This window comes from Mus caroli, unplaced genomic scaffold (genome assembly GCF_978045245.1).
Source record: "Mus caroli unplaced genomic scaffold, Mus_caroli_1 scaffold_6, whole genome shotgun sequence".
Classification (NCBI taxonomy): domain Eukaryota; kingdom Metazoa; phylum Chordata; class Mammalia; order Rodentia; family Muridae; genus Mus; species Mus caroli.
In genome coordinates this window covers 20,115,297-20,128,299 of record NW_028227261.1, presented here as the reverse complement: position 1 = coordinate 20,128,299, position 13,003 = coordinate 20,115,297, and the positions used below count along the sequence as shown (strand labels likewise).

The 13,003-nt window shown below is 44.9% G+C and overlaps 1 protein-coding gene across 8 annotated transcripts in view; it reads left to right on the top strand.

The window, feature by feature from the left end:
• Window positions 1-13,003, top strand: part of Usp48 (ubiquitin specific peptidase 48) — a 63,983-nt gene that overhangs the window by 31,085 nt on the left and 19,895 nt on the right. For 2 of the 8 annotated variants that reach the window (XM_085838814.1, XM_085838812.1), the window contains exons 14-20: window positions 1,128-1,258; window positions 4,227-4,298; window positions 9,014-9,138; window positions 9,313-9,435; window positions 9,829-9,890; window positions 10,883-10,993; window positions 12,727-12,780. In XM_085838814.1, coding sequence (XP_085694940.1) covers window positions 1,128-1,258; window positions 4,227-4,298; window positions 9,014-9,138; window positions 9,313-9,435; window positions 9,829-9,890; window positions 10,883-10,993; window positions 12,727-12,780 — 678 coding nt within the window. The remainder of the gene's footprint in view (window positions 1-1,127; window positions 1,259-4,226; window positions 4,299-9,013; window positions 9,139-9,312; window positions 9,436-9,828; window positions 9,891-10,882; window positions 10,994-12,726; window positions 12,781-13,003) is intronic. The other 6 variants (XM_085838815.1, XM_085838813.1, XM_085838818.1 and 3 more) reach the window with 3 other exon arrangements.

Genomic DNA, 13,003 nt, shown 5'->3' with positions numbered 1-13,003 from the left:
GCGTGTGTCATGGAACATGTGTCATGGATCATACACATTTCTACAATGTGAAAGAGGACAACCATGTGGTTCCTAGGGATTGAACTCAGGGGCCTGCTTTATTTGGTAGCATGTGCCTTTACTGCTGAGCCCAGGACTCTGATGAAAGAGCATATTTATTTTCTGCATGATCTTCTGTGCCTCACATGCATGGCTGTTGCCCACAGAGGCTACCAGAGGACATTGGATCCCTGCAGACTAGAGAGTACAGGAAGTTGTGAGCCACCATATGGGTTCTGTGAATCAACCTCGGGTCCTCTGAAAGAACAGCCAGTCTCTCCAGCATTTAAACTAGGATGTTTTAAAAATGAATTTCTGGAGTGTTTACTCTTATTTTTTTTTAGGGTTGTTATTGTATTTATTTATTTATTTATTTATTTATTTATTTATTTAGTTTTGTTTTGTTGATTTTTCGAGACAGGGTTTCTCTGTGTAGCCTTGGCTGTCCTGGAACTCACTCTGTAGACCAGACTGACCTCGAACTCAGAAATCCACCTGCCTCTGCCTCCCAGTTTTTATTGTTTTTAAATGAGCCAGGCACAGCCTTCACTTTGTTAGAAAGGAAGCAAGAGAGGTCTCTGCCTGACTGTGTGACTTGGTGTTTAGATCTGGAGGTCCAGGAAGGGTATGTGGGGAAAGCATCCCAGCAGGCCTGGGCAGGCAGTGTCCCATTCCCTCAGCAAGGATGATGTGAAGTTGAAATGCGGAGCTAAGTGGGGCACCCTCAGGAAACACAGTATTGGAAGTATGTTGACCCCCAACTCTAGAGCACCTGTCACTCAACCAAAGAGTCGTTCAGTGATGGTATTTGCTGTGCTCACGTTAAGAGTGTGCCGATTTAAAGGTACCGCTGTGTGTGCTGAAAATGATGAAATTGAAGGTGGGCTGTGATTGGCCTGGATTTTAGTTTGATGCATGTGAAAGAGGGCAAGCTTTAGAGTGGAAGTGGCTCAGGTCGGGAATTGAATTAAACACGGTTGTGTGCTCAGGAATTGATTTGAATGTGTGTAATTCGTTTTAGTTGTGTTCTTGAGGGCACATTGGGAATCACCCACCTACTGGGGTTTAAAGCTCTTTCTTTTCCACAGCAGTGATGGATTTTGGGTAGGAAAGTCTTCCTTGCGTAGCTGGCGCCAGCTGGCTCTTGAACAACTAGATGAGCAAGATGGTGAGGCGGAGCAAAGCAACGGGAAGATAAACAGGAGCACCTTCAATAAAGGTGATGGGGTGTTCCGTGCTTCTGGAGATAGAACCCTTACAGTGTGTGTGTATGGGGTGGGGTGGGGTCTCTGTCCACAGGGTTCCTCCCACCACCCCAGCTGCTACTGCTGTTGCTCTGCAGATTGGTGTCCCTGGCTTTTTCTTGAATGTGGGGGATTCGTGCGTGTTTAGAGTTGGAGGGTCTCAGTGGCAAAGCTGCACTGTGGTCCCCTTCTCCCATGTCCCCACCAGTTTGGGGCATCTGATGAGAAGCTGTGCTGTGCTCCGCTTGCTCATGGTCTATGTGGGCAACACCAGACCAGGGCCCTTTGCTCTTTATTTTCAGTAAAATTGCCTGATAAAAATTTATGTCCATGTATGTTAAAAAAGTGTTCATTCATTATGGGGGCAAAAATAATATCATGCTCAAGCTTTTAATATTCTACTCACAGACTCGGCAGGGCCTGGGTACTTCCTTTACAGCCTCGAGCTCTGGGCTCTGGTTAACCTAGCCAGTCACATGCAGAGTTCACAACATTTCTGTTCCAGCCTCAAGGGTGGGGATTCAATTCCAGAAGACTTTCAGGCTGTTGCGCCCCACAGTTTGACTCAGGAGACCAGCCATTCAGCAGTGTGATCTCTGCACCCTGCCCCAAGAAGGGCAGGATTTGGACAGCTTATTGCTTGTCCATTCTTTGACTAAGCCCTGCTTTTAGTCAGGAAATCATGTTATGTTAAATCTAGCAGTGAATAGATACCAAAGGAAATTAAGGCATTTAGAGTGACTTTTAGGTATCAAATGGAGATTGTAGGTTGTCTGTTATTATTTTTTTCTTGATATTTTTATTTTATTTTAATTAGATATTTTCTTTATTTACATTTCAAATGCTATCCCTTTTCCTCGTTTCCCCTCCAAAAATCCCCTAGTCGTCCCCCCTCCCCCTGCTCACCAACCCACCCGCTCCCACTTCCTGACCCTTCATTCGCCTTCACAGGAGCAAGGGCCTCTTCTCCCATTGATGACCGACTAGGCCATCCTCTGCTACATACATAGCTAGAGCCATGAGTCCCACCATGTGTTTTCTTTGATTGATGGTTTAGTCCCAGGGAGCTCTGGGGTTACAGGCTAGTTCATATTGTTGTTCCTCCTATGGGGCTGCAAGCCCCTTCAGCTCCTTGGGTCCTTTCTCTAGCTCCTTCATTGGGGGCCTTGTGTTCTGTCCAATGGATGACTGTGAGCATCCACTTCTGTATTTGCCAGGCACTGTCTGTTACTAATTTTGAGGTTAGTTGTACTCAGGAATGGTTAGTGACTTGTGAACAGTTATTTTTCCCCAGATTTTTGTTATTTTATGATACTGGGCTTGGAACCCAGGGCCTCCCACGAGCTAGGCAAGAGCACTGTCTCTGCACTGACACACAACACAGTTCAGTGGACACAGTGTCAACTGCTGACATACATGCATGTATGTTTATTTTTATTTTTTATTATTTTAGTTTTTTAAGCTCTGTTGAAGTCATTTGTTTTCTACACTAAACATTACCCTCCCCTTTTACTTTTTTTTAACAGATTAAGGTCTCCTGTATCCTAGGCTGCTCCCAAAACTCTATAGCTGAGGATGGCCTTCACCTTCTGCCCTTCCTTCCTTCCACTTCCCCACCCCACCTAGCTACATGTGTTAGTCCTGCTCAGAGGCAGGGTGTTGCACTTACAGTGTAGCCCAGGTGAGTCTGGAGCTTGGCATCTTCCTGCCTTGCTCACTGCTGCAGTTACAAGTGCGCAGTGCCCCTTCCTGAACACACAGCCCAGGCTGACATGAACTTACAGTCTTCCTGCCTCTACCTCCCATACACTGAGGTTATCAGTGTGCGCCTCCACACTTGGCAATAAATGCCTTGATGTAGCGTTAGTGTGTTAATATTGTCTCCTGTCTTAACCTGGAAAGCCCTTGAATAACTAGTCTAGTTTCCAGATGTTCAAGAGTTCTTCCTTTGATTCATTTCCAGGGTGTAGAATTACATATAGCGACTGTGCAGACAAGCAAAGACAAGCAGGAATTGACTGTAATGAGACTTCTTAAACATCAACACGTGTCTCATGTAAGGTTTCTCTTCAGAGAGGGTGGTGAGACAAATGACAAATGACACACACACGTGATACTTCTTAGAGCTCATGGGATGTGTAAATAAATATTCACATTTAGAAAAAGCAAATTTTATTGGCTTATAATTTTATTTATTCATTCATTCATTTTGAGACAAGGTTTCTCTGTGCCCTGGTTGTCCAGGAACTCTGCTTTATAGATCAAGCTTTATAGATCAACTCCTGGGTGAGAGCCACCTGCCTCTGCTTACTGAGTGCTGGTATTAAAGGCGCATGTCACCACACCCAAGCCAGTCCCTTCCCTTCCCTTCCCTTCCCTTCCCTTCCCTTCCCTTCCCTTCCCTTCCCTTCCCTTCCCTTCCCTTCCCTTCCCTTCCCTTCCCTTCCCTTCCCTTCCCTTCCCTTCCCTTCCCTTCCCTTCCCTTCCCTTCCCTTCCCTTCCCTTCCCTTCCCTTCCCTTCCCTTCTCTTCTCTTCTCTTCTCTTCTCTTCTCTTCTCTTCTCTTCTCTTCTCTTCTCTCTTCTTTATTTACATTCAGGGTTTCTGTGTGTAGCCCTTGGGTGTCTTGGAACTCATCGTAAACCAGGTTGGCCTCAACTCTTTTCTTTTTTCAGTAAAGTCACAGGACAGTTCTGATCTTTCTTTGTTCATTGTCCCCAATGTTAGGATCACAGCAGGCTTCTTTCATAACTCTTCAAGATCATTAGCTATGATTGATTGAGGTTTCCCTTCTAAGGGAAGGAAAAGCAGCCCTTCCCCGCACAGCTGTGCAGGACGCCGTTGGGTCTGATTTTAGAGTGATCTCAAGTTTGCTTTAAGCTGTGCTGCTTTGACCTGTGAACTACACCAGCCAGACCAGTAACTCTCTGTTCCTTTTGATTAGATGACTCAAAGGAAGAAAAGAAAGAAGAGGAGGAGGAATTAAATTTTAATGAAGACATTCTGTGTCCTCATGGTAAGCCTGAAGCTTGAGTCTGTTGTCAGTTTTGCATCAGCTTGACAGGTCTTGTTCTACACTTTCACTGAGGTTGTAACCCCAATGGTTTGTTTAGATTTTTTTTTTTTTTTTTTTTTGGTTTTTCGAGACAGGGTTTCTCTGTGTAGCCCTGGCTGTCCTGGCACTCACTTTGTAGACCAGGCTGGCCTCGAACTCAGAAATCCGCCTGCCTCTGCCTCCCGAGTGCTGGGATTAAAGGCGTGCGCCACCACGCCCGGCTGTTTAGATTTTTAAGATGGAGTTTTGTCATATATATAGTCCTGTACCTCCCACGTGCTGGGATTACAGGTATGGGTCAGAACACCTTCCTGAAAGTTCTTTATGGAATATTTGGGAATTTAACAATAGCTCTCACAATGCCAGTCTGAAGACCAAATGCATTTTTCTGTTAGGTAGGTTTTCCCCCCACTGTTGTAGGAGTCAGTGTGGGTCGTGGGAAGTGTCGCTGCTCAGTGCTGTCTCTGTTCACTACAGAGCCTGAGCTCTGGAAGTTAAGCACACCTGTGGGGGCTTAGGGCTGCTGTTGCTTTCCTTTCCTCCTTTGGGAAGTACAGAGCTGTTTTCACTGCTGAACTGCATGCAGGAAGAGGATTCAACAAACCTGCGTTCAGTGTAGAACATACTTAGCCATTTCTGTCCTATCTTGTGTCCCTCACCCTCAGGGCAGAGCTTTGAGTCGTGTCAGCCTTGTGGCTTAGGTTTTATGTGTGTGGTTAGAAGGGACATTGATTATAGGACAGAGGCTGACAATTAACCATCTGGTAGATTAAGGGTGATATGTCCTTTTCTGCTCGTTCATGGCTCATTCTTTGTAGTCTAAGCTTACACTGAACTTGGGGAGCATCTATGTCAGTTTTTACAGAGCTGGATTCGGGTGTGTGATGTATCTGAAGGGCTTGCAGGGGAACCTCTTTTGCTGGGTGTGGTGGAGCAACCCTCTAATCCCAGCACTCAGGTGGCAGTCAACTGAATGGTGATCTCTATTAGATGCAGACCATCCTGCAAAGAGCTTTCTAAACTAACCAAGGCAGTACCATAGGTTGTCAAATCAAATCTTTTTTTTTTTTTTTTTTTTTTTTTTTTTGAGAATACTCAATAGCTCTGGCTCAGTTTCAAGCTTAAATTAATCACCTTGCCTCAACCTTCTAAGTGTACAACGCTGGTTAAGATTGAGTTTTTGAATCTCATTTTAACCTCTATGTCCCTTGCCATGCCTGTAGCATAGTAGATCTGTTTTTAGAAAATCTTTTCAACACACATCTCTGTGTGAGTGAGTGTGTATGAGCACAGGTGTCTGTCGAGGCCAGAGGCATTGCAGCCCTCGGAACTGGTTAGACTGGGAATCAAGCTCCAGTCCTCTGCAGAAATAGTATGTTCTTAAGCTTCTGGTAAGGTGCATGCTTCCGGGCAGGGCCTAGGTCGTCTTCTCCTTCAGCTTTGACAGGATTCACAGGGGTTGGACTTGGGTTGGCAGGCTTGCATGGCAGGCGTCTTTTCTGCTGAGCTGTTCTGCTGAGCCTGTCTCTTTGGTTCCTTCTTAAGAGACTTTTGCCAACTTAGTGTAATTTTTCTTGTGTGGTGTACATCCAGTATATGTGGGTATACTTCTGTGTGTGATATGTCTAAATGAGTGCACATGTAGTAGGAACCAGAGGACAACCATGGGCATCTTTCAGTTTTATTAAAGAGCATCTTGGCTGCTGGAGAGATGGCTCTGCAGTTAAGAGCACTTGCTTTTGCAGAGAGCTACAGGCTTGGTTCCAGTCACTCACATGGTTGCTGGAAATGCTTAGAACTCTCTGTGACTCCAGTTCTAAAGGTCCCAATGATCACTTCTTGCTTTCATGGGCAGCAACCACACTTGTGTTGCACAAATATACATGGAGGCAAAACACCGTGCACATAAAATAAAAGTCACTCTTAAAATAGAGATAGTTGGGCTGGCGAGATGGCTCAGCAGGTAAGAGTTCCAATCCCAGCAACCACCCGTAATGTGATCTGATCCCCTATTCTGGTGCATCTGAAGTCAGCTACAGTGTACTTATGTATAATAATAAATAAATCGGGCTGGTGAGATGGCTCAGTGGTTAAGAGTGCCGACTGTTCTTCCTAAGGTCCCGAGTTCAAATTCCAGCAACCACATGGTGGCTCACAACCATCCGTAACAAAATCTAATGCCCTCTTCTGGAGTATCTGAGGATAGCTACAGTGTACTTACATATAATAAATAAATAAATCTTTAAAAAAAATAATTTTAAATAATAAATAAATTTTTTTTTTAAATAGAGATGCTTTCTCTTTTTTAAAAAAAAAGTCTTTACTGTTGTGCTGGACTGTCTGGCTAGCTAGTTCAAGCAGATCTCTCTGCCTCCCCTGTGCTGTGGTTGCAGTGTGTGACTTCACTCCCAGGCCTGTTTTACATAGGCTCTGGGAACAGCTTAGTCAGGCAAAACCTTGATGAAGTGAGCTATTTCCCTGACCCCCTCTAAGCTTTAAGTGTTTTGTAGATGCCAGTTCTTCTTTGTAGTCGTCATATAGTGTTCAGGTCAGTCATGGCTACGTGATTGAGACAAAGAAGAGGAACAAATGATGTTGATTGACCACTGAGAAAAACCGAGTTTTAAAGGGTCCATTTTGGTGGCTGGAACTTGAGCTCAGTGGGGGAGCAGGAGGTGCAATATGGTTCTCTCCTGCCTTTACATGGTTCCCTGGGACTTAGTTTTTAAAATTTTTTTTCCTTTGGTTTTTTAAGACAGGGTTTCTCTGTGCAGCCCTGGCTGTCCTGGAACTCACTCTGTAGACCAGGCTGGCCTCGAACTCAGAAATCTGCCTGCCTCTGCCTCTGCCTCTGCCTCTGCCTCTCAAGTCCTGGGATTGAAGGTGTGAGCCAACACTGCCCAGCCCCTGGGACTGAATTTAAAGGCCAGTCTAGCACAGCACATGCCTAGCCCTCTGAGCCATTTCCTCAGTCCAGTAAATGTTAACATTGCCATCTGACTCCTTTGCTTATTTGCAACATGCAGTTGTTTGTGGAATGTGGACAGCCCTTGAGTTCCCATCCCACCCAGCATCTTCCCAGGTGAAATTATCCTCCTGCCTCACTCTCCAAAAACCAAAATTGAATCCTGTCCATGGCTTAAGCATTGTTTTCTAAGCTTGGAAGATATTTTATTTTTCTTTTTTTCCCTGTGCCTATTCTCTGGACCTTTCCAGAACTTTCTTGTTGCTGCTGACACTCTGAGGTACAGGAGAGGGTTGTTCAGGCCCTGAGCCAGGAGGAGGGCTGAGTTGGAGTGGGGACAGCAGGAGAGGGAGGGATTGCTTGTGTCCTTTTTGTGCTTTGTAGCACTGGCTGACCTTGAGCGTTTGGCCTCCTCAAGGTCCAGCAACAACAGCATATTGTACTCTTCCAGGCGTCCACCACCACCACACTAGCTTACCATAGCCTTTCCTTGAGATTATTCAGAGGTCCAGAAGGCTTGGGGGGGGCAGAATTAACTCAAGATAACATTGTGTTTTGTGTTATTAGAATGTATTGGGCATGGCAAAGACAGCCTTGTTAACCCAGGTGCTGGGCTGCCTCTGGTAAATTCACCTTTTTACTCTGAAACATGGCTGTATTGCTTGTTAAGACATCTGTAGCTTCCTGGCCAGTGGACATGGACTGAAGTAGCATGTGGGTCTCTGAGCCTGATTCACTCTAGTTTTGCTTTGGAATATGTGAAAATAAGAGAAACCAGTCAGGGGGATGTACCTGCCAGCTGGCTGCAGGGAATTTAACAGTAACCTGAGCACTTTGAGAGCACTGTGGTTCTCATCTCAGCCAGAGCATTCTTCTTCTGTCTTAGTGCTTACTGGGTGGGGCGGCCCACATCTGTCCTCTCAGCATAGGACGTTAAAGTCCTTGTAACATAGTTTCATAGAAAGCCAAGATGGGCTGGACAGGTGGCTCAGTTTTTGAGAATTCTAGATGCTTTTCCAAGGGATCTGAAGGCTTCTTCTGACCTCTGTTTGCATTAGTCGCCCAAGTAGTGTACAGACAGGCAGGCAGGCAGGCAAAGCTTCCACACACTTAAAATAAATAAAACAACAAAAAATCAGGAAAACCAGAACCAATTTGGAGGTTGAATGGCAAGGACTCAGATGAGTCAAGATATTGCTTTAAAGAGCAGACTGAGGTCCACACAGCCTTGTGCACTGCTTCAGTGCACAAGGCTTTTAGGAGTCAAGCAGAGTCTTTGGAAGAAGTCAGGAATTTTATGTGTGGCCCAAGACAAAATGCTCTTAACCCCTGCCCAAACTCAGACCCTAGGGTGGGTGGAACCTAACTACAATGACATTAAACACTGAGTGTATACGGTGGCCTGTTTGTGCTCATGCTGGCACTGCAGCTGGAGCCTGTGATGACACTCACACATGAACTAAAGAGAGCGCCCGCCCACAGACTGCATCAGGTTAGGGACTGATGACCAGTGAGGTAGTTCTGGGAGCAAGTGCTTATGATGTAGCCTCAGCCACCTAAGTTACTCCCCAGGGCCCACACAGTGGAAGGAGAGAACCCTGCCGTGGTCCTCTGTCCTGCACACGGGTGCCGTGGCACCGCACACAGCAGTAATAGATGCTGACTTGTTTCATCTCTGCTTTTTAAATACATTTCTTCTCTTTTAATTTAGGAGAGTTAAGCATATCTGAAAATGAAAGAAGGCTGGTTTCTCAGGAGGCTTGGAGCAAGCTGCAGCAGTACTTCCCAAAGGCTCCTGAGTTCCCAAGTTACAGAGAGTGCTGTTCGAAGTGCAAGGTGCGCAGCACTAATGTCTGAGGGAAGGAAGGTTTGCCCCTCCCTGGGGTGTGTGTGTGTGTGTGTGTGTGTGTGTGTGTGTGTGTGTGCGTGCGTGCGTGCGCGCGCGCGTGCTGTGACCAGTGGAGGTCTGCTGACCAGTGGAGGTCTGCTGACGGCTTCCATCTTTTTCAGATACTAGAACGAGAAGGTGAAGAAAATGAAGCCTTGCATAAGATGATAGCAAATGAGCAGAAGACCTCACTTCCAAACTTGTTCCAGGACAAAAACAGACCATGTCTCAGTAACTGGCCAGAGGTACTGATTGCCTCAGAGAGAAAAACGCCCGCAGCTTTAAAGGCCTCTGCCAGATTTTTGTGAGGTCAACCTGGCCCTCTTCTCTTTTTCTCGTTCTTCCTCACTTCCTTCTCTCATCGGGAGACACACCAGCTCACTAAGTTCCATTTTATTGCATGACCTGAATATGAACAAGGGGTTTGTGTTGTAATGCTGTGGTTCACAATAGCTCATGGCTGTGACCTGGCTGGTGTGGGAGGCCAGAGGTACATGGTCATTGTGGGCTGGAGGACAACCTGGACCAGCGGGCGAGTTCCAGGCCAAGTTGAATTTGAAAGAGTATTGCCTTGAAAATTGACAGGGGTGTTGGGGGAGTGGCTTGAAGCTAACATTCTGTTTGTGCTTTGTCCCCAGGACACGGATGCTCTCTATATTGTGTCGCACTTCTTTTTAGATGAATGGCGGAAATTTGTTAGGTAGAAATTAGAAATTTCTTTTTGTTAATTTTTTGTGGGTTGACTCTGCTATTTATTTTAAAACTCAATGATTTCTATTTAACAGTGCATTCTTGGTTATTTTACCTGGAATACATAGAAGATCTTTCTTTTCTAATAAGTTATATGACTAAACCCAAAGCAAAAATTTAGTATTATCCATTTATACATATCTCTAGTTTAAATTTTTTTTTTTTTAAAATGTGGAGTCAAGTGTAGTGTTGCATGCTTTTAACCTCAGCAGTCAAGAGGCAGAGGCAGGTGGATCTCTGTGAGTTCGAGGACAGTCTGGTCTACATAGTGAGCTTCAGGACAGCCAAAGCCACACACAGAGTAAGACCCTGTATCAAAAAACAAAATAAATAAATACATGAGTAAAATGTTGCAGATTGTGAAGGTAGATGACTCATCGGTTAGAAGGTCAGATGGTGTGAACTTTTGAATTTGCATGCACATAGAGGCTCAGCTGTAATTCAGCACTCAAAGGCAGAGCCTGGGTGCCTCCCGAACCAGCTGCCTGGTTGACTTGCCCGGCTAGGTGAGCTCTGGGTTAGCTGAGAGGCTAAGAGGGAAATTGATGAAGACTCTTGATGTCAGCATTGGTTTGTCACACATGTGTGATGGGTACCAACCAGGTATACATATGTGAACATGCATACACATACTCCTTCTCCACCCCTTCTCTTATACACATACACCAAGAAAACATTTATTTAAAATTAAAGTTGTTTGAGTGTGGTGGCAAACACACCCCAGCGCTTGGGAAGCAGACGAGGGAAATCTCTTACGAATTTGAGGTAGGGCTGGTCTTTTCTACATTTAGAGTTCCAGGATAACCAAAATGGCATAGTGCGACCCTGTCTCAAAACAAACACCACAATAAATGGGTGGGGTGGGTAGACAGGCAGACAGACAGACACACAGACCTCTTCATGCAGCAGTAAGGTTGCATTTATTCTCTCTTGTTTGAATAGAAAGCCTGCAAGGTCTGCTCCTGTGTCGTCAATTGGGAACGCTGCCCTTCTGTGTCCACATGGAGGACTCATGTTTACATTTCCTTCCCTCACCAAAGAAGACTCGAAACTGTGAGTGTCTTCTCTTCATGTTTCCTGTGGCCAGGGGATTTCCATTAGGAATACGCTCACTGAATTGCTTCTAGATATGGCTGTGGACCCAATGGCTGTGGACCTGTGTCTTTAATAGGAAATGGCTTATTCAGGCTACCTTTCTTCTCTCACTGTCAACCAGTTGCCTGGATTTTCTTTTCTTTCTTTCTTTTTTTTTTTTTTTTCCTTGTTTTTGTTTTTCCAAGACAGGGTTTCTCTGTGTAACCCTGGCTGTCCTGGAACTCACTCTGTAGTCTAGGGTGACCTTGAACTCAGAAATCGGCTTGCCTCTGCCTCCCGAGTGCTGGGATTCAAAGGCATGCGCCACCACGCCTGGCCTGGATTTTCTTATACTGGTGTCCAGCGGACTGTCTCTAGGTCAGCATCATTACCACTCACATAGTCAGCGTAGTCTTGGTTGCATTAGGTTTGTGCAGAAGGGATTGCATGTGGCTTCTTCAGACTGATTTTTAAATCATAAAGAAGCTCAAATATCTTTATTAATCAAAATAGGAACCATTACAGACAGCATTTTTGCAGATGAGGAGTAAGTTCATTTCTGTAGTTTAAAACTCTGTGCTTCAGTATTTAACAGAGTCTTGGAAAACATTTTCTGTATCCTGCAGGTAGTGGAAGCATTTTTTTCTGTGATAAAAATCAGTATTCTTAAAGGAGTGCGAAGTTGGCTGGCAAAAAGTCAGTTGAAGGCCCTGATCATTCAGCTTTTGAAACCATGTTAGCTGTGTGCTTGGACATTATCATAGAGGAACGAGCCTGGACTGATACTGGCTTAGGTGTTGCAGCTTTGGTGCATCCTGTCGGTTTGCTGAGTATGTTTCTCAGAGTAAGGGTTTTGTGGTCATTCGGAAGTTGCAGTGGATCAGACCAGCAACAGGGACCAGACTTTTTTTTGGCTCAGGCTTGGCTTTGGAGTTTCTTGAGCCAGCTACTGAGCTTGTTGTTGCAAATTGTCACACTCAGTCCATGTTCCTCACAGTGGGATTGAGATGAGATCCTTTAACACACACACACACACACACACACACACACACACACACACACACACACACCCTACCTCACGAGGACCCAGTTACCCAGCCTTCTCACCTTGCCATTTGGCAGCTCTCGGCTCTCAGTCATTCATCCTCTGCTTCTGTTATCATCTTTGGGGCTCTCAGCTCCTTTTGAATTTCCACTGCACTGTGCGTTCTTAGCGGTTCCTGGAGCAAAAGCTGTGGTTACTGTGAGTTTTCTTTGCTGCTTTATAAGCCCATAAAATGGAAATTGCACGAATTTGTTTTTTGTATAACATCATTTCCAAAGTATAAAATAAACATTAGTTGACAACTAATAAGTCATTAGCAAGAGACAAAGTAAGATTTGTGTATTCAAATGCTATACAAGATTGCCACATTAATTGGGAATGTTTCCTCCTAATATGGTAACTTCAGCAATGCAAACATTGTAATTATGGGCTGGAGAGATGGCGCAGTAGTTCAGACTGCTCTTCCAGAGGTTCTAAGTTCAATTCCCAGCAAACTTGTGGCTCACAACCATCTGTAATGGGATCTAGTGCCCTCTTCTGGTGTGTCTGAAGACAGCTACATTGTTCTCACATACATAAAATAAATAAATCTTTTTTTAAAAAAAGTATCAAAACAAAAAGACTGTAGTTGCTTTTGCACACACCTAATAGTTGTCTTTTTCTACAGCTGTCAACCTTTAGAGAGAAGAGAAGGAGGCTGGCCCACTGCAGCACATAATAAGTAAATATAAGGGATTCAAAATCCCCTGGGATGAAGATGGACTGTAGTGTCTTTATATTTTAATGTTTTTAGGTTATTTAAAGGAACTCGGTGTTTTTATCATCTCTATATTAGTGACACTTAGGAGCAGTGTGTCTAAGAGCTGGTGATATATCTGAGTCACTAGAGAGCTTGTGTAGCATATTCCAGGACCTGGATGATACGTGGCCCATGCATGCGTGAT